Source organism: Nannospalax galili, unplaced genomic scaffold, assembly GCF_000622305.1.
Source record: "Nannospalax galili isolate Female #2095 unplaced genomic scaffold, S.galili_v1.0 scaffold463, whole genome shotgun sequence".
In the NCBI taxonomy this organism is placed as follows: Eukaryota; Metazoa; Chordata; class Mammalia; order Rodentia; family Spalacidae; genus Nannospalax; species Nannospalax galili.
This window is the reverse complement of record NW_008349529.1, coordinates 835,153-852,774: the sequence shown is the minus strand read 5'-3', so window position 1 is coordinate 852,774 and position 17,622 is coordinate 835,153. Positions and strand designations below refer to the sequence as shown.

At 36.6% G+C, this 17,622-nt stretch overlaps 1 protein-coding gene across 1 annotated transcript in view; it reads right to left on the bottom strand.

Moving 5' to 3' along the window:
- Positions 1-2,520: 2,520 nt before the first annotated feature.
- The window catches only part of Cand1 (cullin associated and neddylation dissociated 1), a 47,439-nt gene continuing 32,337 nt past the window's right edge, over positions 2,521-17,622 (bottom strand). The window contains exons 8-15 of the mRNA XM_008846960.3: positions 17,065-17,357; positions 15,407-15,548; positions 13,410-14,903; positions 12,312-12,407; positions 9,619-9,788; positions 9,376-9,540; positions 7,659-7,766; positions 2,521-6,294 (exon numbers count right to left, since the gene is read on the bottom strand). Coding sequence (XP_008845182.1) covers positions 6,070-6,294; positions 7,659-7,766; positions 9,376-9,540; positions 9,619-9,788; positions 12,312-12,407; positions 13,410-14,903; positions 15,407-15,548; positions 17,065-17,357 — 2,693 coding nt within the window. The 3' untranslated portion in view covers positions 2,521-6,069. The remainder of the gene's footprint in view (positions 6,295-7,658; positions 7,767-9,375; positions 9,541-9,618; positions 9,789-12,311; positions 12,408-13,409; positions 14,904-15,406; positions 15,549-17,064; positions 17,358-17,622) is intronic.

Below are 17,622 nucleotides of genomic sequence, written 5' to 3'. Positions count from 1 at the left end.
CCCGAGAAAAACAGCAAAAACCTGCTAAAATTAGACCGACTATACAGCTGTTCTCAAATACACTTTGGAACTGTGAAAAAATTGTCATGATTTGGCATCAAGATAAACGGGGAATTGCCCCACATTGGGAAACAAGTCTAAGAAAGCAAATTAATGGACAAACTAATAAAAAAAATGAATTTTGAAGATTTACTTGTGCCTTACTTTTTCTTCTACTGATATTGAATTTAGCTCCATCTCTTTCAAGTAGTTTTCACGTTGGCAGGTGAATTACCAATTTCAAATACTTCTGAATTAATGTAGATACTAAAAACTACAAATTTCAGCCCAACATGTCTTTATGATGTATTTAGCATGCTAGGCTTCAGCAGTTTCATTATCTAGCAGTTTCAAGCTTCTTTTAGCACTCTGCCTCACTGGCTTTTTAAAGAGTTATTTCTTCTATCAGTTAATCTTCAAGTTTTTTATAGCAAGCTCATTTTCTTAAGATCAAAAGTTACTTTGGATGACCAAACTTTTGAAATCTATCAAGATTCGAGTTGTGGCCTAGCATATGGGCCATTCTGAAGAATGTACATTCTGCAGTTGTTGAGTGTTCTTCTATTTGTCTAGTGGTTTATGTCATGATCAAGATGACAATCTCTTTTTAAATCATTTCTGTGGACAGACTTTACACTATTAAAAGCTGGCACACTGAAGTACCAAGCAGTTGTAGAAATGCCCACTTTTCAGTTCTATTCTAATTTCATAAATTTCTGCTCTTTGGGTGGGTGCACTTGCATTCACACATATTACATATTCTGTTACTGAATTGTTTCAGATACCTTAAATAACATTTACAATGTTATAATTATGTTTTCAATAAAATATTTATATTATTAAAAAAAAGAATTCAAGTGCATTAGATCCTCGTGGCCACAAAGCATTTAAACTGCCTCATACCCCACATTATGCTAGTGGCCCTTTTACAATCTCATTTCTACCAAGGATGCCACTTTAGAGAAAAAAAGATTAAGGGATTTATAAAAGAGCATCCATAAGCTGAGCATGGTAGCACATGTCTGTAGTCCCAGCACTTGGGAGGCAGAGGCAGGCGGATCTCTGTGAGTTCAAGGGCAGCCTGGTCTACAGGACAGCTGGGGCTACAGGGAGACCTTGCTTCAAAAAAACAAAACAAAACAAAAAAAGAGCATCCATTTAAAACATCAGAGATCATTTTATATGTAACAGAAACCAGCTTCCACTAAATCATTCAAATTTTAATTAGCAGAATGGGTTAATTACAAGCAGTAGTTAAACAAAGATGAAAAACTGACACACAGGAAAAACTCTTAGGTAACCCAAACATGAGAGCTATTTATTTACCTTCTCCAAATACCTAACTTAACACCAAGATGGCGCGTGCCTTTAATCCCAGCCATTGGGAGGCAGAGGCAGGTGGAGATCAAAGTCAGCCTGGTCCACAGTGACTTCCAGTTGGGTTGGTTGGGACTAGGAAGACCCTGTCCAAAAAAAAACACCCAACAAAAAGAAATACCTACTTAATCTCAGTTGGCTATAGCTGCTAGAAATGAGAAACTTCTTTCTCAAAACACCAATTCTGAAACAAGGCAATGCCATCTCCCCTCATCTGGGGACATAGATCAATGTCTAGGACTGATGCTGGAAGCTACAACCAGAAAGGAGTGGTACTGGTACTTGCACCTAGAAATCAGGATGATGCTATCTCACAATGCACAGCACATCCCACAATACCAAGTCCAAACTCTTAACAGTGTCAAGACCAAAATTCTTATCTAAACTAACATGAATTTTTCTATTGCAGTATAAATTCTGAAGGAAAACATGAATTTCATTACTAGAGAACCAGTTTATTTCTGCATCTCTTAGGAAAAGCCTAACTTAGTTTACATATAGCAATGATTGCAAGCAAGCAAATACATGTCCTTTGAAAATGCTACACTAGGGTTACAGGTAACCAGCATCAGATACATTTAGCTGCTCTCACCTAGTAAGCAGTTGGGACTTTTGTGTTTAAATGTGAAATATCTATGAAACAAGGTAATCAGCTTTTCAGAGTAACAGATTATTACAGACTAGTAAGAGATGGGACTGCCATGGCATCCATAGCCTTTTATTTTTGTGTGTATATGTGAGCATTCAAAATAAAAGTCAATGAACATCAACTGTTAACCAACAATGGCTAAATATACTAATCCCCATACTAATCTGCAAAGAATTCTATTTCAAGTAAGTATTCTCCCCTCCTTTCTTATGACGACCTGAGGAAAACAAACATATTCAATCACCACAGATAGAGATTGACATCAGAATTTAAATCAGAATTTAAAGGTCTGAAAGTCAAGGTACTAAGGCTCCAACACAGATCTACTAAACCATTCAGAAATCTGATAATACAGGTCCAAGAAAGCACAATCATATCCATCACCTCTTTGGTAGTTTCAATTAAGGTTGGCTTTTAAAATGCCCTATAAAAACTTAACCCTTTTTGGGACTCAAAGATAGCTTTCTAACATAAACAGAAAAAACATATTCCTTTCAGTATGCCCTATGCCCTATGCCCTAAACCACAGTACAGGTCTTCACAAAATCTTTATTAGCATTAATAGTAAAAAAAGCAACTTACTGTATTGGAAAGGAAGAATATATGATTTCATTTTGTTTTTCTTAACAGCTTTATCTGGTGAGCTTTTAATAGCTGGTGGCCAAATACTTCCATTCTCTTCCATTTTTACAACCACAAGTACAAAGGAATTTTAGGCAACTGAAAAGTCAGGTAAAATAAGAATAATGTAGCTTTTTTTCCAAACAGTAAATGACCTGTTATCATCATGTCAATTTTCCATTCCATAGGAGATTAAACAAGATTTCAAAAAAAGGTATGAATCAGGGTAGGAACAGCTTGAAAATTAAGATACAATTTAAAACATGAGTTGGAATTCAGATTTTACTTTTTGAAAATTTTAACTTTCATATCCAAATATCAGAAATTAATTTGACAAATTATATTTTTCATCCCGTTTTTTTGAGAATCTCACTATGTAGCCCAAGCTGGCCTTGAACTCATGATCCTCCCTTTCCTGAAAATTTGCAGTGAAAGTTAATATGGGCAAAAAAATATTACTTCAATTACAAAACATCACCATACACTGTCATGTAACGGAATGCATGACATTCTAAGGACTTACAAACAAGTTAAATGAATTCTCCCAAAGCTGAAGGTTTTACATACTTCAGCATTTTGAACTTCAATCATGACTTCATGTCTGAAGCTGAGCTAGATAGAAAAACATCAAAACATTCTCTAGAGGTGGTTAATTATATATACCCGTGTTATCTGTTTATCCAAGAAATGTATAGATAAAAAGGACTAATTTGGCTGTTAAATTACAACTAAATAAAAATTATGTAAATATACAAAATTTTTAAACAAGTCACCATATTCCAACCTTTTAAGAATTCTAACTTCTAATAGTTAAGCAAGTTTCAGATATCATTAATAAAATATATGATTAAATAGTATCATTCAATTTTACTGACATTATAAGTAACTTCTTAGGTTAAGGCTCTACTAAACCAAATTTCCTTTCTTCCTAAGTTTTACATGCATGACAACATAAACTCAAAACTCAATCCATACTGGGTTTTCTTTTTTAAAATCCAGATTGCCTTTAATCCCAGCACTCAGGAAGCAGAGGCAGGCAGATCTCTTTGAGTTCAAGGCCAGCCTAGTCTACATAGTGAGTTCCAGGCCAGCTGGGGCTACAGTGAGAACCTGTCTCAAAAAGATCAAAAAGTAAAGAAAAATCCAAATAACACTAAACTAATTTAAATGTGTTAAAACTGGCAAACAGCTTGCTCTTCCTACGGACTTGTAGGAACCTCTACGCGGAGAAGCTCCTACCTTCTCTAGTCAGCATTATGAGTGGCAGGTAGTGTGCCTGGACTCTTCACCTTGCTACCTCCACTCCAATATCTGAACCACAGTATTACTAGAAGTAGTAACTGAACTAGTATGACTCAGCATTTAACGCCTCCCCAACCCCCATCATCCTTCTGACATCAATTTTGTTGTGTATGTATAGGCAAATTAACACTAAAACCGTTAGAAGTAGTATTTTTCTTCAGTACTACAAGAATTTAGCTATTCAGGAAAATGAGCCAATTTGAAAGACTTAAAGAGTACGCATCCTGAAGTTAAAAACAAACTAAGGAAAAATCTAATCAAAACATCTGGGTTTCACCGTGGGTAATTAACCAAGTCATTCACAAAACATATGCCTGTCAAAAGTCTCCTATTCAGTCCAAGAGCCTACAGTATTGAGATTTATTGTGAAACCATGTAACCAAAACTTAACTATATCCACAACTTATACCATGGTAATACACAGTACACAATAAACTAACACCTCAAAATAAATTCCTATTATACCTTTATGCAAATTACGGTGTAAAATTATCTGCCATATTCTAATACGGCAGAAACCTCATCTAATGTTCCATGTCAAGTCCTCACTAGTAGCACTGTGTTCTGAATTGTCATCTGAACATTCAAAATCAAGCTGTTAATATACTAACCACAATATGTTATCAACTAAAACCACTGCATATTTGATTGTTATAGTACGTAAGTACTACAGCAGGAAAAGTACTTCTAATTCACAGTTTGAAATATAAGGATGCAGTTTTCAAATATCTGATTACTTGAAAATGGTCACTCAAGTTAACTGCCTCCTTCAATACATGTAAACTATTTTGCACAGCATAGGAGATGTCTTTTATTTCAGAATAGTTCTTCTGGTTACAGGAGCACCACGAATTTGAGGGAAGAGTCTACAGTGTGAAATGAGCTCACTGAATGAATGTCAGATAAAATTTCAACCACAACAGAAGGTAACTGCAAAAGCTTTTCTCCCCCAGCACAGATCCCTTGATCAGGAACCTAGTTAACACTTACCAAATACAATACGTAAATTAACTCTACACACATGGAGAAAATCTATTTCAACTAAAGAAAATATTAGCTAACAAACCTGTGATAGCTGGTGTCAGAAACTTCCTAATAACAAAATTCAAAGCATAGATAAAATTTTTATCCTTCAATAATAAATGCAGACATCCAACAGGAATGAATAAAGTCTGGCTCTGAGAACTTCCAGGTAGAGATACACGCACACAAACATGTAGCTGAGAAAAACTAAGTATTTAAATGTGTTGAGACAATTTATAATAGAAAAAAGTCGCAAATTGTTACTGTGACTTGAATTGCTACTGTGACTTGAAAACACTGGCAAATAAGCATTGGCAGTAAGAAAACCAGCTTCAAAAATTTACTCCTCTCACCATATCGATAATGTGCCTCCTCTCACCATATCGATAATGTGCTTCCTGTGCAAAAAATAAATGCCTGAAAATTGCATTAATACTTATTTTAAGATGTATTATTAATAATCTACACATGCTGTTTTATAGACAATACGTATTTATAAACCTGTTCATGCAAAATTAGTGTGTGCAATAGGAATACAACTGTTCATACTATCTTTGTTAAACTGCCAATCCCCCTAAAATGTAACAAGTCTTATATGGATGTTCTCTGCCAGTTAAAAATCAATTTATGTTGCCGAAAGAGTTATACAAGAAAACATGGTTTTGTCTTGCAGAAATTTTGATTTTGAAATGAGAAAATTTATAAAACAAAGAAATTCATGGTCACAAAATTTTAACATTTTAATCCTACACATTATAGGGCAAACAGATACTGGACCCTAGCTCCACATTCCATAAATCCTAACTTAGTTTCCATTTTAAATGTTGCACTAACCACTAGAACATTAGTGGTTTTACAACTTTGGATTATGGAAATACAGATTTCTGAAGTAAATGCTACAAAACAACATTGGAAGAAAGCTGAACAAACTCCATGAAGGAAAAAAAAGTGGAACATTCTGAAGCTTTTAGACACTTTCTCTTCCCATGTCTTATGATTAAGTTGTCAATTCAGTGCATTGTAGGTCAAATGGAATGGTCCCCATGTTGAACAAGCATCTAACTAGTGTCCATCGATTCCAGATTCGTGGATGATGAATCTTTTTGGATACTTTCAAAGATGGCTGCCAGTTCAGGGTTAGAACTGATCTGTGACTGGAATTCACTCATGAGTGGACTCTTCTCTGCTTCTGGAATGGTCAGCAGCGCTGCTACTGCCCTCATGGCAGATCGCTTTAACTCATCTTGCTTTTCAAACTCTTGCTTTACTGAGTTTGCCTTGACCTGTAATACAAAGTACGTTTAGATTACATGCTATAACGTACAGTTCTTACATCAACAAAACTTACACACAGGAATTCTTGGTTAAGTACTCTCTCCTACTCCTAACTCTCCTGTACATCCAAAAGGCACCCTGTAAATACAGTGAATACTGAACAGCCTTTCAAAAACACTAGTGTACCAGAAATTTTTTGTTGCTATTGCTGTTTTTGTTTTGAGACAGGGTCTCCCTATAGCCCCAGCTGGCCTCGAACTCAGTATGTGGACGAGAGTGGCCTCTATCTCACAGAGATTTGCTTGCCTCTGCCTCTGGGATTAAATGCATGCAAGACCACGCTGGTTAGCTGTCTCCTTCTAAGGGAATATTTTACACCAGCCCTATTCTAAAGATTGAAAATCCAGGCCCACTTACTTGAAACAAAGAGAGAGGGAACTTTGGCCCCTACCAAGAAACCAAGAGAGACATCCCTAGGCCAACGTAATTGATTCTAAATATGCATTCTCATATTTACAGACAAATGTACTTTTCACCCTTCATCAAAGACACTTCTTTTTGCAACAGATGGAGATTACAGAATTCCAGAACTGGTCAAACCAGAGAATAAGTGTCTATGAGACACTAGCCCTAAGAGATACATCTTCAATGCAATTTCTACACTTAAGATAAATGCCATCTCTTAACTCTCACCAGAGAAGTTTCCTTATGCAGCAGATGGTGATTAACACAGAAACCCACAATTACCAATGTGCAGAGAACAAGAGACTGCAGAATGAATACTTATCCCTGATCAGGACACCTATTTCAACCCTCTGCCTCCCAAGGTTCAGAGATCATGGCAGAAGAGGAGGCAGAAAGATTCTAAGAGCCAGAGGTAGTGGATGACCATAAGGAAGCAGTTTTCTAGACAGTTGGTCATTTACCCATATGAACTCATGCACAAGTCCTATGCAAGCTCAAATCCAACAAAATCCCAGTATAGACATACAGAAGCAAGAAATTCCATGCCAACCTAAGGAACTTTTGGCAACTGATGGCTGCTGGGAAGGGGGAAAAGACAGTGTCTTACAGGGATGAGATATTTGGTGGGTGGACCCATGGATTGACCCACACTGAAGGACATCTGGAAACACAAATTAGACTCTATAGGCATTATTATATATATAAATATAAGTATGTGTATATAATAGATTACATTTTATATTACATATATATGAGTTCATTAAATTGGGCAAAGGGTAGTGGGGGGGGAGTACTGAGAGAGAAGTAGATCTAAATACCATTAAGAACATAACAATAACATCAAACTATATTGTATGTTAATTAAAATAAGAAAAAAAGTTCATGGTCATAAAGTTTTAACATTTACCTTAGTTGTACATGTAGCACGTAGTGGTTCAACAAGTCGGTCCAACCTTTGGAGTACTGCACTTGGACAAAGGGTAGAAAGTCGCACTAACATTAAAAATGTTAGCATCTATTAGGAATAAAAATTGATAAAATTAGCCTTGACATTTTTCTTAATTTTTCTAAAATTTATTTTTATTTTATATGTATGGGTGTCTTGTAGTGCCCTAGGAGGACAGAAGAGAGTGCCAGGTCCCTTGGAACTGGAATTAAGATAGTTGTTAGCTGCCATGTGGGTGCTGGAATTTGAACCTGGGTCTTCTGAAAGAGCAGTGAGTGCTCTTAATTACTGAGACATCAATACAGATGTCCAAGATTTGACATTTTTCTAATGACAAAAACACTAAATTCTGACAAACCTTTTTAAAGTAAAATTACTAGTATGCAAAACAAAGCTTCATTTAATGTCATTTGCCACTCAGAATCACAGATTCATTTCAAAACTTTATCTGAGGTTAAGTGCTAAGGAGACTTCAAATACTGTATGGTTCTAGAATACAAAACTAGAAAACTGGTCTTTAATTTTGGCTGCACATTAGAATCACCTGGGAAATTTTTAAAACACACCAATTCCTCAGTCCCATCCCCAGAGAGTATTATTTCACCTGCCAGGATGAAACAAGAGATTCAGTATTTCTAAAAAAAAAAAAAAAAGCTCATGTGCAACAGAACTGAAATTCACTTAACTAGAAAATTAATAAACTAAAATTACAATTTATAAGTTTCTACTTTTTCATCAGATTTTTAGGGTGGAAGGTTACTATGATTCAAATTAATACATACAAAACCTGAAACATCTACATAAAATAACTCATAATTATCTTTCCCTTGGACTGTAAGTTTATAGAATTACTTCATAAAAGTGGAAATTCTGGTACTATGGCTCAGTTACTGCTCGGCAGCCACTTCTGCTCTGCTAGGCCAAAGGCCCTAATGGAAAAGATGAAAAGGACATGATTAATTTACTTGTTTTATTTTTAAGTTACCCTTTTATTGTCATATTAAAAATGGAAATGAGCAAGCAGAAAAACAAGAGTTATACTAAGCAAAATCCATGCTCAGAACCCTAAGAAGCTGTATGAATCCTCTCTAATTGCTTCTACGGATCGTTTTGTATATCTGAAAAGACATTCTTCCCAGGTTATCCTTTAACACAATTCTTGATATTCAAAATATATCCTGTACTGAAAGAGCAAAGTATATCCTGTAAGAAAAAGCTATCCTTTAGCCTAGGCCCAAATACAGTCCAAGAAAACCAATCAAGACAATATATGGAAACTGAAAAAGCTGTCCATGGGAAGCAACTACAGTTTGCCATCAAGACAGGCTTAAAATGCCACAGATTTGCACTTTGAGCAGCAAAACTTATCTGGATTCTTTTGAGAGAAAGAATATAGTAAGGACTGTTCATTAAGCAAGCTGGAACTGCAGCTCTTAAAAGTTCTGGGTCTACTTCCTTTTTTTAAAAAAAAAGGGAGGAGGGTTTGAATAATTCTTGTGTATCAACTGATGTCACAATGTCTTTTTGCTACTTGTGCATTACAGTTTATAAGATGCATACTAAAAAATTTGATTAAGTCTAATTTTTCTTACACGTAATAAAACTACACAAAAAAATATAAGCACAAAAGTTGTTAAAGTTTTCTAAAACATTCTATAAACATTCACAAACATCTTACCTTAATATCATAATGGTCCTTCAAACCATCTTCAACATGATTTAGAAATTCGAAGATATCTAGTCTATCAAGACAACTGTCTAGAAGTGTATACATACACTCAAAAGCTGCCTTTCTAATATCTAGACCGTCGTCAACTGTGTGTTTAAATGGACCCATTTCTACCTGTTAAAACAAAAAGGAACATTCAAGTATATGACATTTAAAAAGACAAGCTGAGATAAATATTGTAACCTAACTTACCTCTCTTATAAGTTCCTTCCTAACTTTTGTTTCATTGTAAAGATGTGGAAGAACAGAATCCAAGAGATCCCTTATTAGTGATGGTTTGTTGTGGGCTGCAGAATTGAATGTGACCAAGGCTACTCTTCTTACATTCAAATCTGGGTCTTCCAAGGTTTTTAGGAAATCACCTGAAAAGTAGGAAGAAAATAGCATTAAGGAGTGCTGGATAACATCAGTTGTCAACTTGACACACCTCGGAAGAGATAATCTCAACTGGGGAATTTCCTCTATCAAACTGGTCTGTAGGCATGTCTGCAAGGCATTTTCTTGATCGCTGAGTGATACAGGAGGGCCCAGCATGCTGCGGGTGGTGCCACCCCTGGACAGGTGATTTGGGGTTGTATAAGAAAGCAGGCTGAGCACAGGCCAGAGGATCAAGCCAGGGAGCAGCATTCCTCTGCCTTGGCCACCTTTGATGATGGACTGTGAGCTGTTAGCCAAATAAACCCTTTCTGGTTTGGCCCAGTGTTTTATCAGTGCAATAGAAAGGACATAAATAAACTAAAAATATAATACACCCAGTATTTTTCTAAATTGATTTAGTTTATGGTTGTTGGCATTATTGGTATTTATTCAATTAAGGTCATAGAAGAATTGAATTAAATACTAAGTGAACCAAAAGTTTATTTCAGAAGCATGATAACTATCATTTATCAACATATACACATTTTCAACTGATAACCCACTCTTGGCACTATAATGTGAAGGAAATATAGAGTCGTCCCTAAAATTCTTCAGTTACTGCCTTCACAAATACTTTATAAGTAGTGATTAACAGGTATAGAACTAATCAAATTAAAGAGAAGTATACCTCCCCAAGTTCTACCAGTATTTTCAATAAGAAACACATGAATTAGTAAGAGCATCAATGTGTAAGAGGAGGAAACTGAGACCTAACAGGACCAATGCCAAGAAGGCAACTAGCTACTTAACAAACTAATTTTTAAGTCTGATATTTTGTAAGTATGGGGAAAGGAATTTAAATGCAAAAGTCCTTAAAGACACACAGATCATTTTCCACATTAAATGAGTAGCTTTGGGCAGGTACTTTAGTCAAGAGCTTGGTTTCCCAATCAATAAATAAGGATTAAGCTTTCAGGGTCACTGAGCAGAATAAAAGCATGCGAATTATTGAATAGTGTGCTGGATAGCTTTAGTTGTCAACCTGACACACCTGGATCTCAGAGGGAGCCTCAATCGGGGAATTGCCTCCTTTGGACTAGCCTGTGGCCATGTCTGTGGTACATTTTCTTGAGTGTTGAGTGATTTGGGAGTGGGTGGTACCACCCTTGGGCAGGTTGTTCTGTACTGTCTAAGAAAGCAGGTTGAGCAGGGGCCAGGGAAGCAAGCCAGTAAGCAGTGTTCCTACATGGCCTGTGCTCCAGCTCCTGCCTCCAGGTTCCTGCACTGAGTTCCTACCTTGGGCTCCCTGATGAACTGTGACCTGGGAAATATAAGCCAAATAAATCCTTTCCTCCCCAAGTTAGTATTTGTCAGAGTGTTTTGTCACAGCAATCAAAGAACAAAGTATCTGACAGACAGAACTAACTGATAAAATGAGGTGTAACACAATCGATACTATAATGCTGGTAAACTCAATGTCAATACCCAAGAAATTTCCAGCATTAACTTAAAAAAGAAAAAAAAAAGTTTAGATGATAGTATGGTTTGAAATATAACTTTGAAATGTACCAGACTAATCTGCTCCACCAGTTTGCTAATACTAAACTAGTAGGTTAGAAAGTTATTTAGAAACATGTATTTGCTGTCAGCCAAGCATCTAAAATATTGCTATCATCATGGACAAAATAGTGTCACAGACTAGATCAATGGTTCTCAGTTCCTGGAATTTTAATTTTTAGCTTCTTAGGTGATTCTAATGCTCAAATGGTCCAATGCTGTACTTAGAAGTATACAATTAGAACGATAACCACTAGATTGAATAACGATACCAAAGATCACATGACTACCATGAACTTGAAAGCACAAGATTAAGCTCTGAGGGGTTTGGGCTATTATTAATGTTAGGGTAACCAGTGATGATAATAAAACATAGGATTTATAAAACTGTAAGTAATTTAAGAAGCTTAACTCTTAACAGAAATAAAGATGGCTCCAGTATTTCTTGGGCATCTCCTCTTCTCCTGGGAAATGGCATGAACCAACTTTCCTTTTTTATTCTTAGGTTATCTCCATGGACCCTCTTAGGATTTTAAGTAACAATTAAAAAATTGGGGCTCTAACAGCTCAAGTAAGATTAATTTACATCAGGAAGAACATGTGACTGGTCAGACAGATGTAACATCTTTATATTTTGTTCATTAAAGCTGTTTTAGGTCAACCTGTAGACCAGGTTGGCCGCGAACTAACAGAAATACACCTGCCTCTGCCTCCCAAGTGATGGAAGTGCTGGGACTACAGGCGTGCACCACCACACCCAGTCTAACAGAGTAAATTTTCAAAAATATAATTTTTTAATGCTGTAAAATCATACATTACCAATGATCTTCATAATGAAACAATAACTTTATGAGCATTTTATTCCTCAATAATAAAATTTCTTAGTACTGGTCTGTTACTGAAATTAATAGCTCCTTGACAATAACTCTGTACTTTCCCAAAGCGGTTAGGCAGTTTCTGTTTCCACTCACCTATGCAGTTCTTTAACAATGGATCAATAGGTTGAGGATGATCAGAAATAGTAAACTTCACAGCTGTAACCACTGAGCTTCTCGCATATGATGAGCCTAATCAAAAATAAATTGCAAGTCTATTGAGTGTGTATGGATGGCATTTCTAAACTATTTCACAAAATACCAATGTCTTCAATCTTTTAATTCTCTTTGGTCAAAAAGGAAGTTTCTTCTAGCTCTCAGAATATTAAATGAATAGTTTCCTTATCTTAAAAGAAGGCAATCTCTTTAGACTTCAAAAGAAAAAAACTGTCTTTTATGAAGGAGATGACCCAGGGAAGCAGCAAGAGAGGACCTAATCCTTATACAAGAGACTGCTTAAATTCTATAAACAGCTTATAAAATTATTTTTTTATTAAATGATATATTTATATTTTAAAAATGAATAACCATGACTATCTTTTATTTGGTCTAATGGGGTGAACACTGACAAATCTAAAATCGCTTCTAATTTCTTGCATTTATATTCAACACTCAAATTTAAATATACTTAGTACTATCAAGGTCTTTCTATTGTAGCAATTCAAGAGCTGCTTTTCTATGTTTTAAGACAAAATAGTAACACTAAAATATAGTCAGCAAGAGGAATTAGATCAGATTTAACTTGGCCTTTATATATACACTGTTTTTTTAATTTAAAATTTTATTTTATGTTGCATGAGTATTATGCCTGCATGTATATAAGTGCATCCGTGTTTTGCAGCGCCCACAGAGGACAGAAGGTAACGATCCCCTTGAACTAGTTATGGACAGTTGTTAGCCACCATGTAGGTGCTGGGATTTGAACCCAGGTCTTCTCCAAGAACAGTCAGTGCTCTTAATCACTGAGCCATCTCTCCAGCCCTATGGCTTTTATGCATATATATAAAAAAAACCAGATTTTGGTTCCTCATTAGACATCTTTAGAGGCAACTAACTGTCAATAAACTTTTATATGTAAGAAAATCTAGGGGCTGGGGATTTAGCTCAGTGGTAGAGCGCCTGCCTAGCAAGCACAAGGCCCTGGGTTTGGTCCTCAGCTCCAGAAAAAAAAAAAAAGAACATCTAGACACTTACCTGATATTAAATACCCCTTAAGGCGTGGAAGGAGAGTTTCTGGATCTATAAGAGTGAGTTTTCCTAGACATTCAGCAACAACGTTTCTGGTGCCTTCCTCTGCACACTCACAGTGCTTTAGCAGCAAAGCCCAGATGTTTTCAACGTATGGTTTAAGGCCCACCACTGACGCAGAGCTAATAATTTCCTTCAAAGAATGAAGCAGAAGATACTGCCTTTTGGGTTGACTGGTTATTTCTTGTAGAACAAATGGCAGATACTCAGGAAGGTTGCCCACACTAATGCTGCCTAGTGCATAGGATGCAGCTGATTTCACTTCTTCACTAGGAGATGAGAAAGCTTCTAATATTACAGATTTTAACTCCAATTGCCCACTCAAGTCAATATGATGTCCAACTTCTCCGAGAGAAAGGAGAGCTAAGAGACGAATGGAATCTGTAGACCTTGAGTTCTTGACATCTTGAATAAACTGACCTACTACAGCCGGTCCCTCTTTAGGGCACGCTCGAGTTAGGGCAGCTACACATTTGGCAATGGAATAGTAAGACTGCTTATGAGTAAGGGCCGTGTTCTGAGAGTAAACTGGACCAGTCAGCATGCGCAACAAATCCATGTATCCTAGATTATTTGTTCCAGTGACAACCAGAGCTTGGAAAAAGTCTAGCATGGCACTAAGAGCTCCTCCCTGCAATAAGGGTGATCGCACAAGTCCAATCAGTTCATTGAGAATGGATCCACTTATCTTTGAAAGGGAGGAGGGATATACTTTTGCCAGTGTAGTAAGAAAACTGATAGCCATCTGTGAAACATGCATATCACTTTCGCTAATAAGAGGAGGAAGCTCATCTAGAACTGCATCAATCATGGCAGCTGTCAAGCTGTCACTATAGTTTTTAATTAGAATATCTAGGGCAGAAAGGGTACCCAGTTTCAAAGCTCTCTGATTTTTCCTAAGAAATGAAGCAAGGATAGGAACTCCTTCTCCCAGGACAGGCCTCAAATCTATCTTCAAAGGTGACCCAGCAATCAGTGTCAATGCCTTCACTGTAGTTAACCGGGTAATTTCATTCTTTAGTCTCTCCAGGAAAATCTGAAGTGTATTTGATAGGTCAGGACCCAAATTGTCTCCAAGGTTGCAAATAATTTGTCCCATACACGAAATAGCCCTTTCTTTGACTTCCTGATCAATATCAGCTGCTTTTAACCTCTTAATTGTACAAGTAAATAGATCTTTGATGTAAGGAGCGGCATCAAATGAGGAAGGCTGATCTAAAGGACGGATTACTTTGACAAGCTGCTGAGTAACAAGAAGTGCTTCTGATGTAATCTTGTAAAATGGGTCTCCAACGCAGGCCACCACTGGAGGCACCAAAGCCTGAACGTGAGGATGGAAAACTTGAGGAGAGTGGTTACAGAGGATTACATACAGACACGATAATGCATCAATCTTCAAATTCGATGAGCTGGATTTATCATTCAGCGAGAAAATAATTCCTGAAAAGCCAACAACAACAAAATCTAATCATTTCTGTGCAGCTTTTAAAAAGAAAAAAATTAAAATCAAACTCTAAATGATTGCTAAATATTTCATCTGCATTATATTACCTCTAATAAAATGGTAGACATTTTACAATCTGTACAGCTAAACATTTTAAGGTAAAGTTTTACCTTTTCTACTTAAAATACCCAATTTTTTTTGGTTTTATTTTGGTCTTTTTGAGACAGGGTCTCCCTATAGCCCCAGCTGGCTTGGAACTCACTATGCAGACCAGGCTGGCCTCAATTTCACAGAGATCTACCTGCCTCTGCTTCCCAAGTGCTGGAGTAAAGGCACACGCCACCACACCTGGCCACAAATATCTGATTTTCATGTGTTCAAAAGAGATTAAAAAGTTCTAGGTACAAATTTCCCTTTTAACAGTAACAATTATTTAACTTTACCTAAGTGTTAAAATATAAAAAGTGTTAAGTACCCAAAGAGACTGTGCTTTACATACCTGGTACAAGTACAGGAATGTGTTGTGTTAACGCTCCAGGTAATACATTTACCAGTTCAGTTAACATGTTAAAACAACACTGTCGGGTCTTCACACTCTTTTCTTTCATCTGTTTATGCAGAGCTTTAACAATGTTGGGAACCTGTAAATATTATATACTCATTAGCTGCTTGATCCCTTGGTATTTCCTCTACATATTTAATATAATTGTAAGAAATGAGCAGAAAGAGAAGAATTTGTCTTTGGGGGAGGGTTTACAATCCTAATTCGGTTCTCCACTGCTACTGCAAAAACACAGGCATTACTGGCTACAATCCAAGTTTACTATACATATTATATATCTATATATTGTCCTATAACTGTTTGCTTGATACCAAGCAGAAGTGTCCTGATAAGTAACAAGTCTGCACTGATTAAAATAGTATTTTTCTTTTGTCTTTTTTGAGACGGGGTCTCTCTGTAGCCACAGCTGGCCTGGATTCCCTATGGAGATCAGGCTAGCCTCAAACTCAGAGTGATCTGCTTGCCTCCACCTCCCGAGTGCTGGGACTAAAGGTGTGAGCCACCACGCCTAGCATCTGGCTTTTATCTTTTAAAATCTGCTTTGCAATCCATAAAGACAGAGGGAAGTACCAGGTATAATAGATCATGCCTGTAATTTCAACTCTTGGGAACCAGAGGCAAGAGGAATGCTAAGAGTCTGAGGCCAGCCTGGGCTATAACATGAGACCATTGCAAAACAAAGCGAGCAAGCCTACAACTGCTAAGGGGACAGCATATGAGTAGAAACATGTCCAAAAGGAACACATATTCAGTAAATGGGTGCTATAGAGCTTTAATGTTTAGGGACTTGGGAAAAAAAATGCCAAGTGAAAAACATGCATATAATCAGTAACAAGATCTGTAGTCAAGCACTTACTATTTAGTAAACCCTACAATGAAACTCTACACAGATCATTTCATCTGTCACAACTCTAGGTAACTACCTCTAAGTAAACTCTTATTACAAACAAATGAAAGCAAGGTTTAATAAAATGAGTAACTTGTCCAAGATCACACAATTTAAAAGTGAAGCTGGCTACAAGATTCCACAGCTATAAGATTTCTCCACTAATATCAAAGATAATTTACCAAATCTTAAAGAATACTTAAATTACCGCACCAATGCAAACCCAGGCAGACAAAAAAGCCCAGCATAGAACTGAGGACATGGACAGCTGACCCCAATCTTAGCTGAAGAAATACTGGCAACCGATTACTGCTAGATGAGGAAGAGCTGATCTTCCTAAAGCAAGAGACTCTAGAGAGGCTGACTAAACCTCAGTGGATAGACATGCACAGGGGAACATCTGGGGACACTGACTTGACACAGTGGGCCTTAACGTAGACAACAGAGTATATGGATTCCAGTGGGGATGCTATGGGAGGGTTCCGGTGGGGATGGGAGTATAAAGATGTTTAAGATTGTTTGAGATATTCTGTATGAAATACACAAAAATTCAATAAAAAAAAATTTAAAAAAATAATATTTAACTACAATCAATAGTTTAGAATATGAACATCCATTTCTGTAAAGAATTCTGGAACTCACATTCTCACTTAAAAACAATTTTTAAAACACCACCGTGATGATTTTTAAAGCAAACGTGAAAACTGACCTGACTCTGAAGCATTGTTAAAGGTGTTTCTCCCTGTTCCATTGCATCAGGGTCACACAGCCAACTCTGCACAGGACGAGTTTGCTTCAAAAGAGAAAGGTATGCATGAAAAACATCTGCCTTTACATTCTCTTCACGCTCTTTAAATCTGGATATCAGTGCAGGAGAGACGGTCTTGTAGAATTCTGGAAGCATTTCATGCCTTGTGCTAACTACCGCATCCAGGCACTTAGCAGCTGCGCGTCTCACTTTCCAACTCATGTCATCATCATCACTGTATTCATCATCACTCCCTAAAGGGAAGTTTTAATGTTGAATAGGCTATTAATGATATGAAAAGCACATCATTTAATACAGAAAGTGAACTGATATTCTTAACCAAGGCAGTTAATCTAACTTTAACATATATACCAACAGGTCGGTTAAAAAATAGAACTCAAACTAGATGCACAACTTAGTTACTTATATAAATTTTCAAAAACATGAACTTCTAAAAGAAAAGTGATCATGACTATTTTAATTGGCTAAACAGCTTCCTTTATTGTGGCTAATGAACAA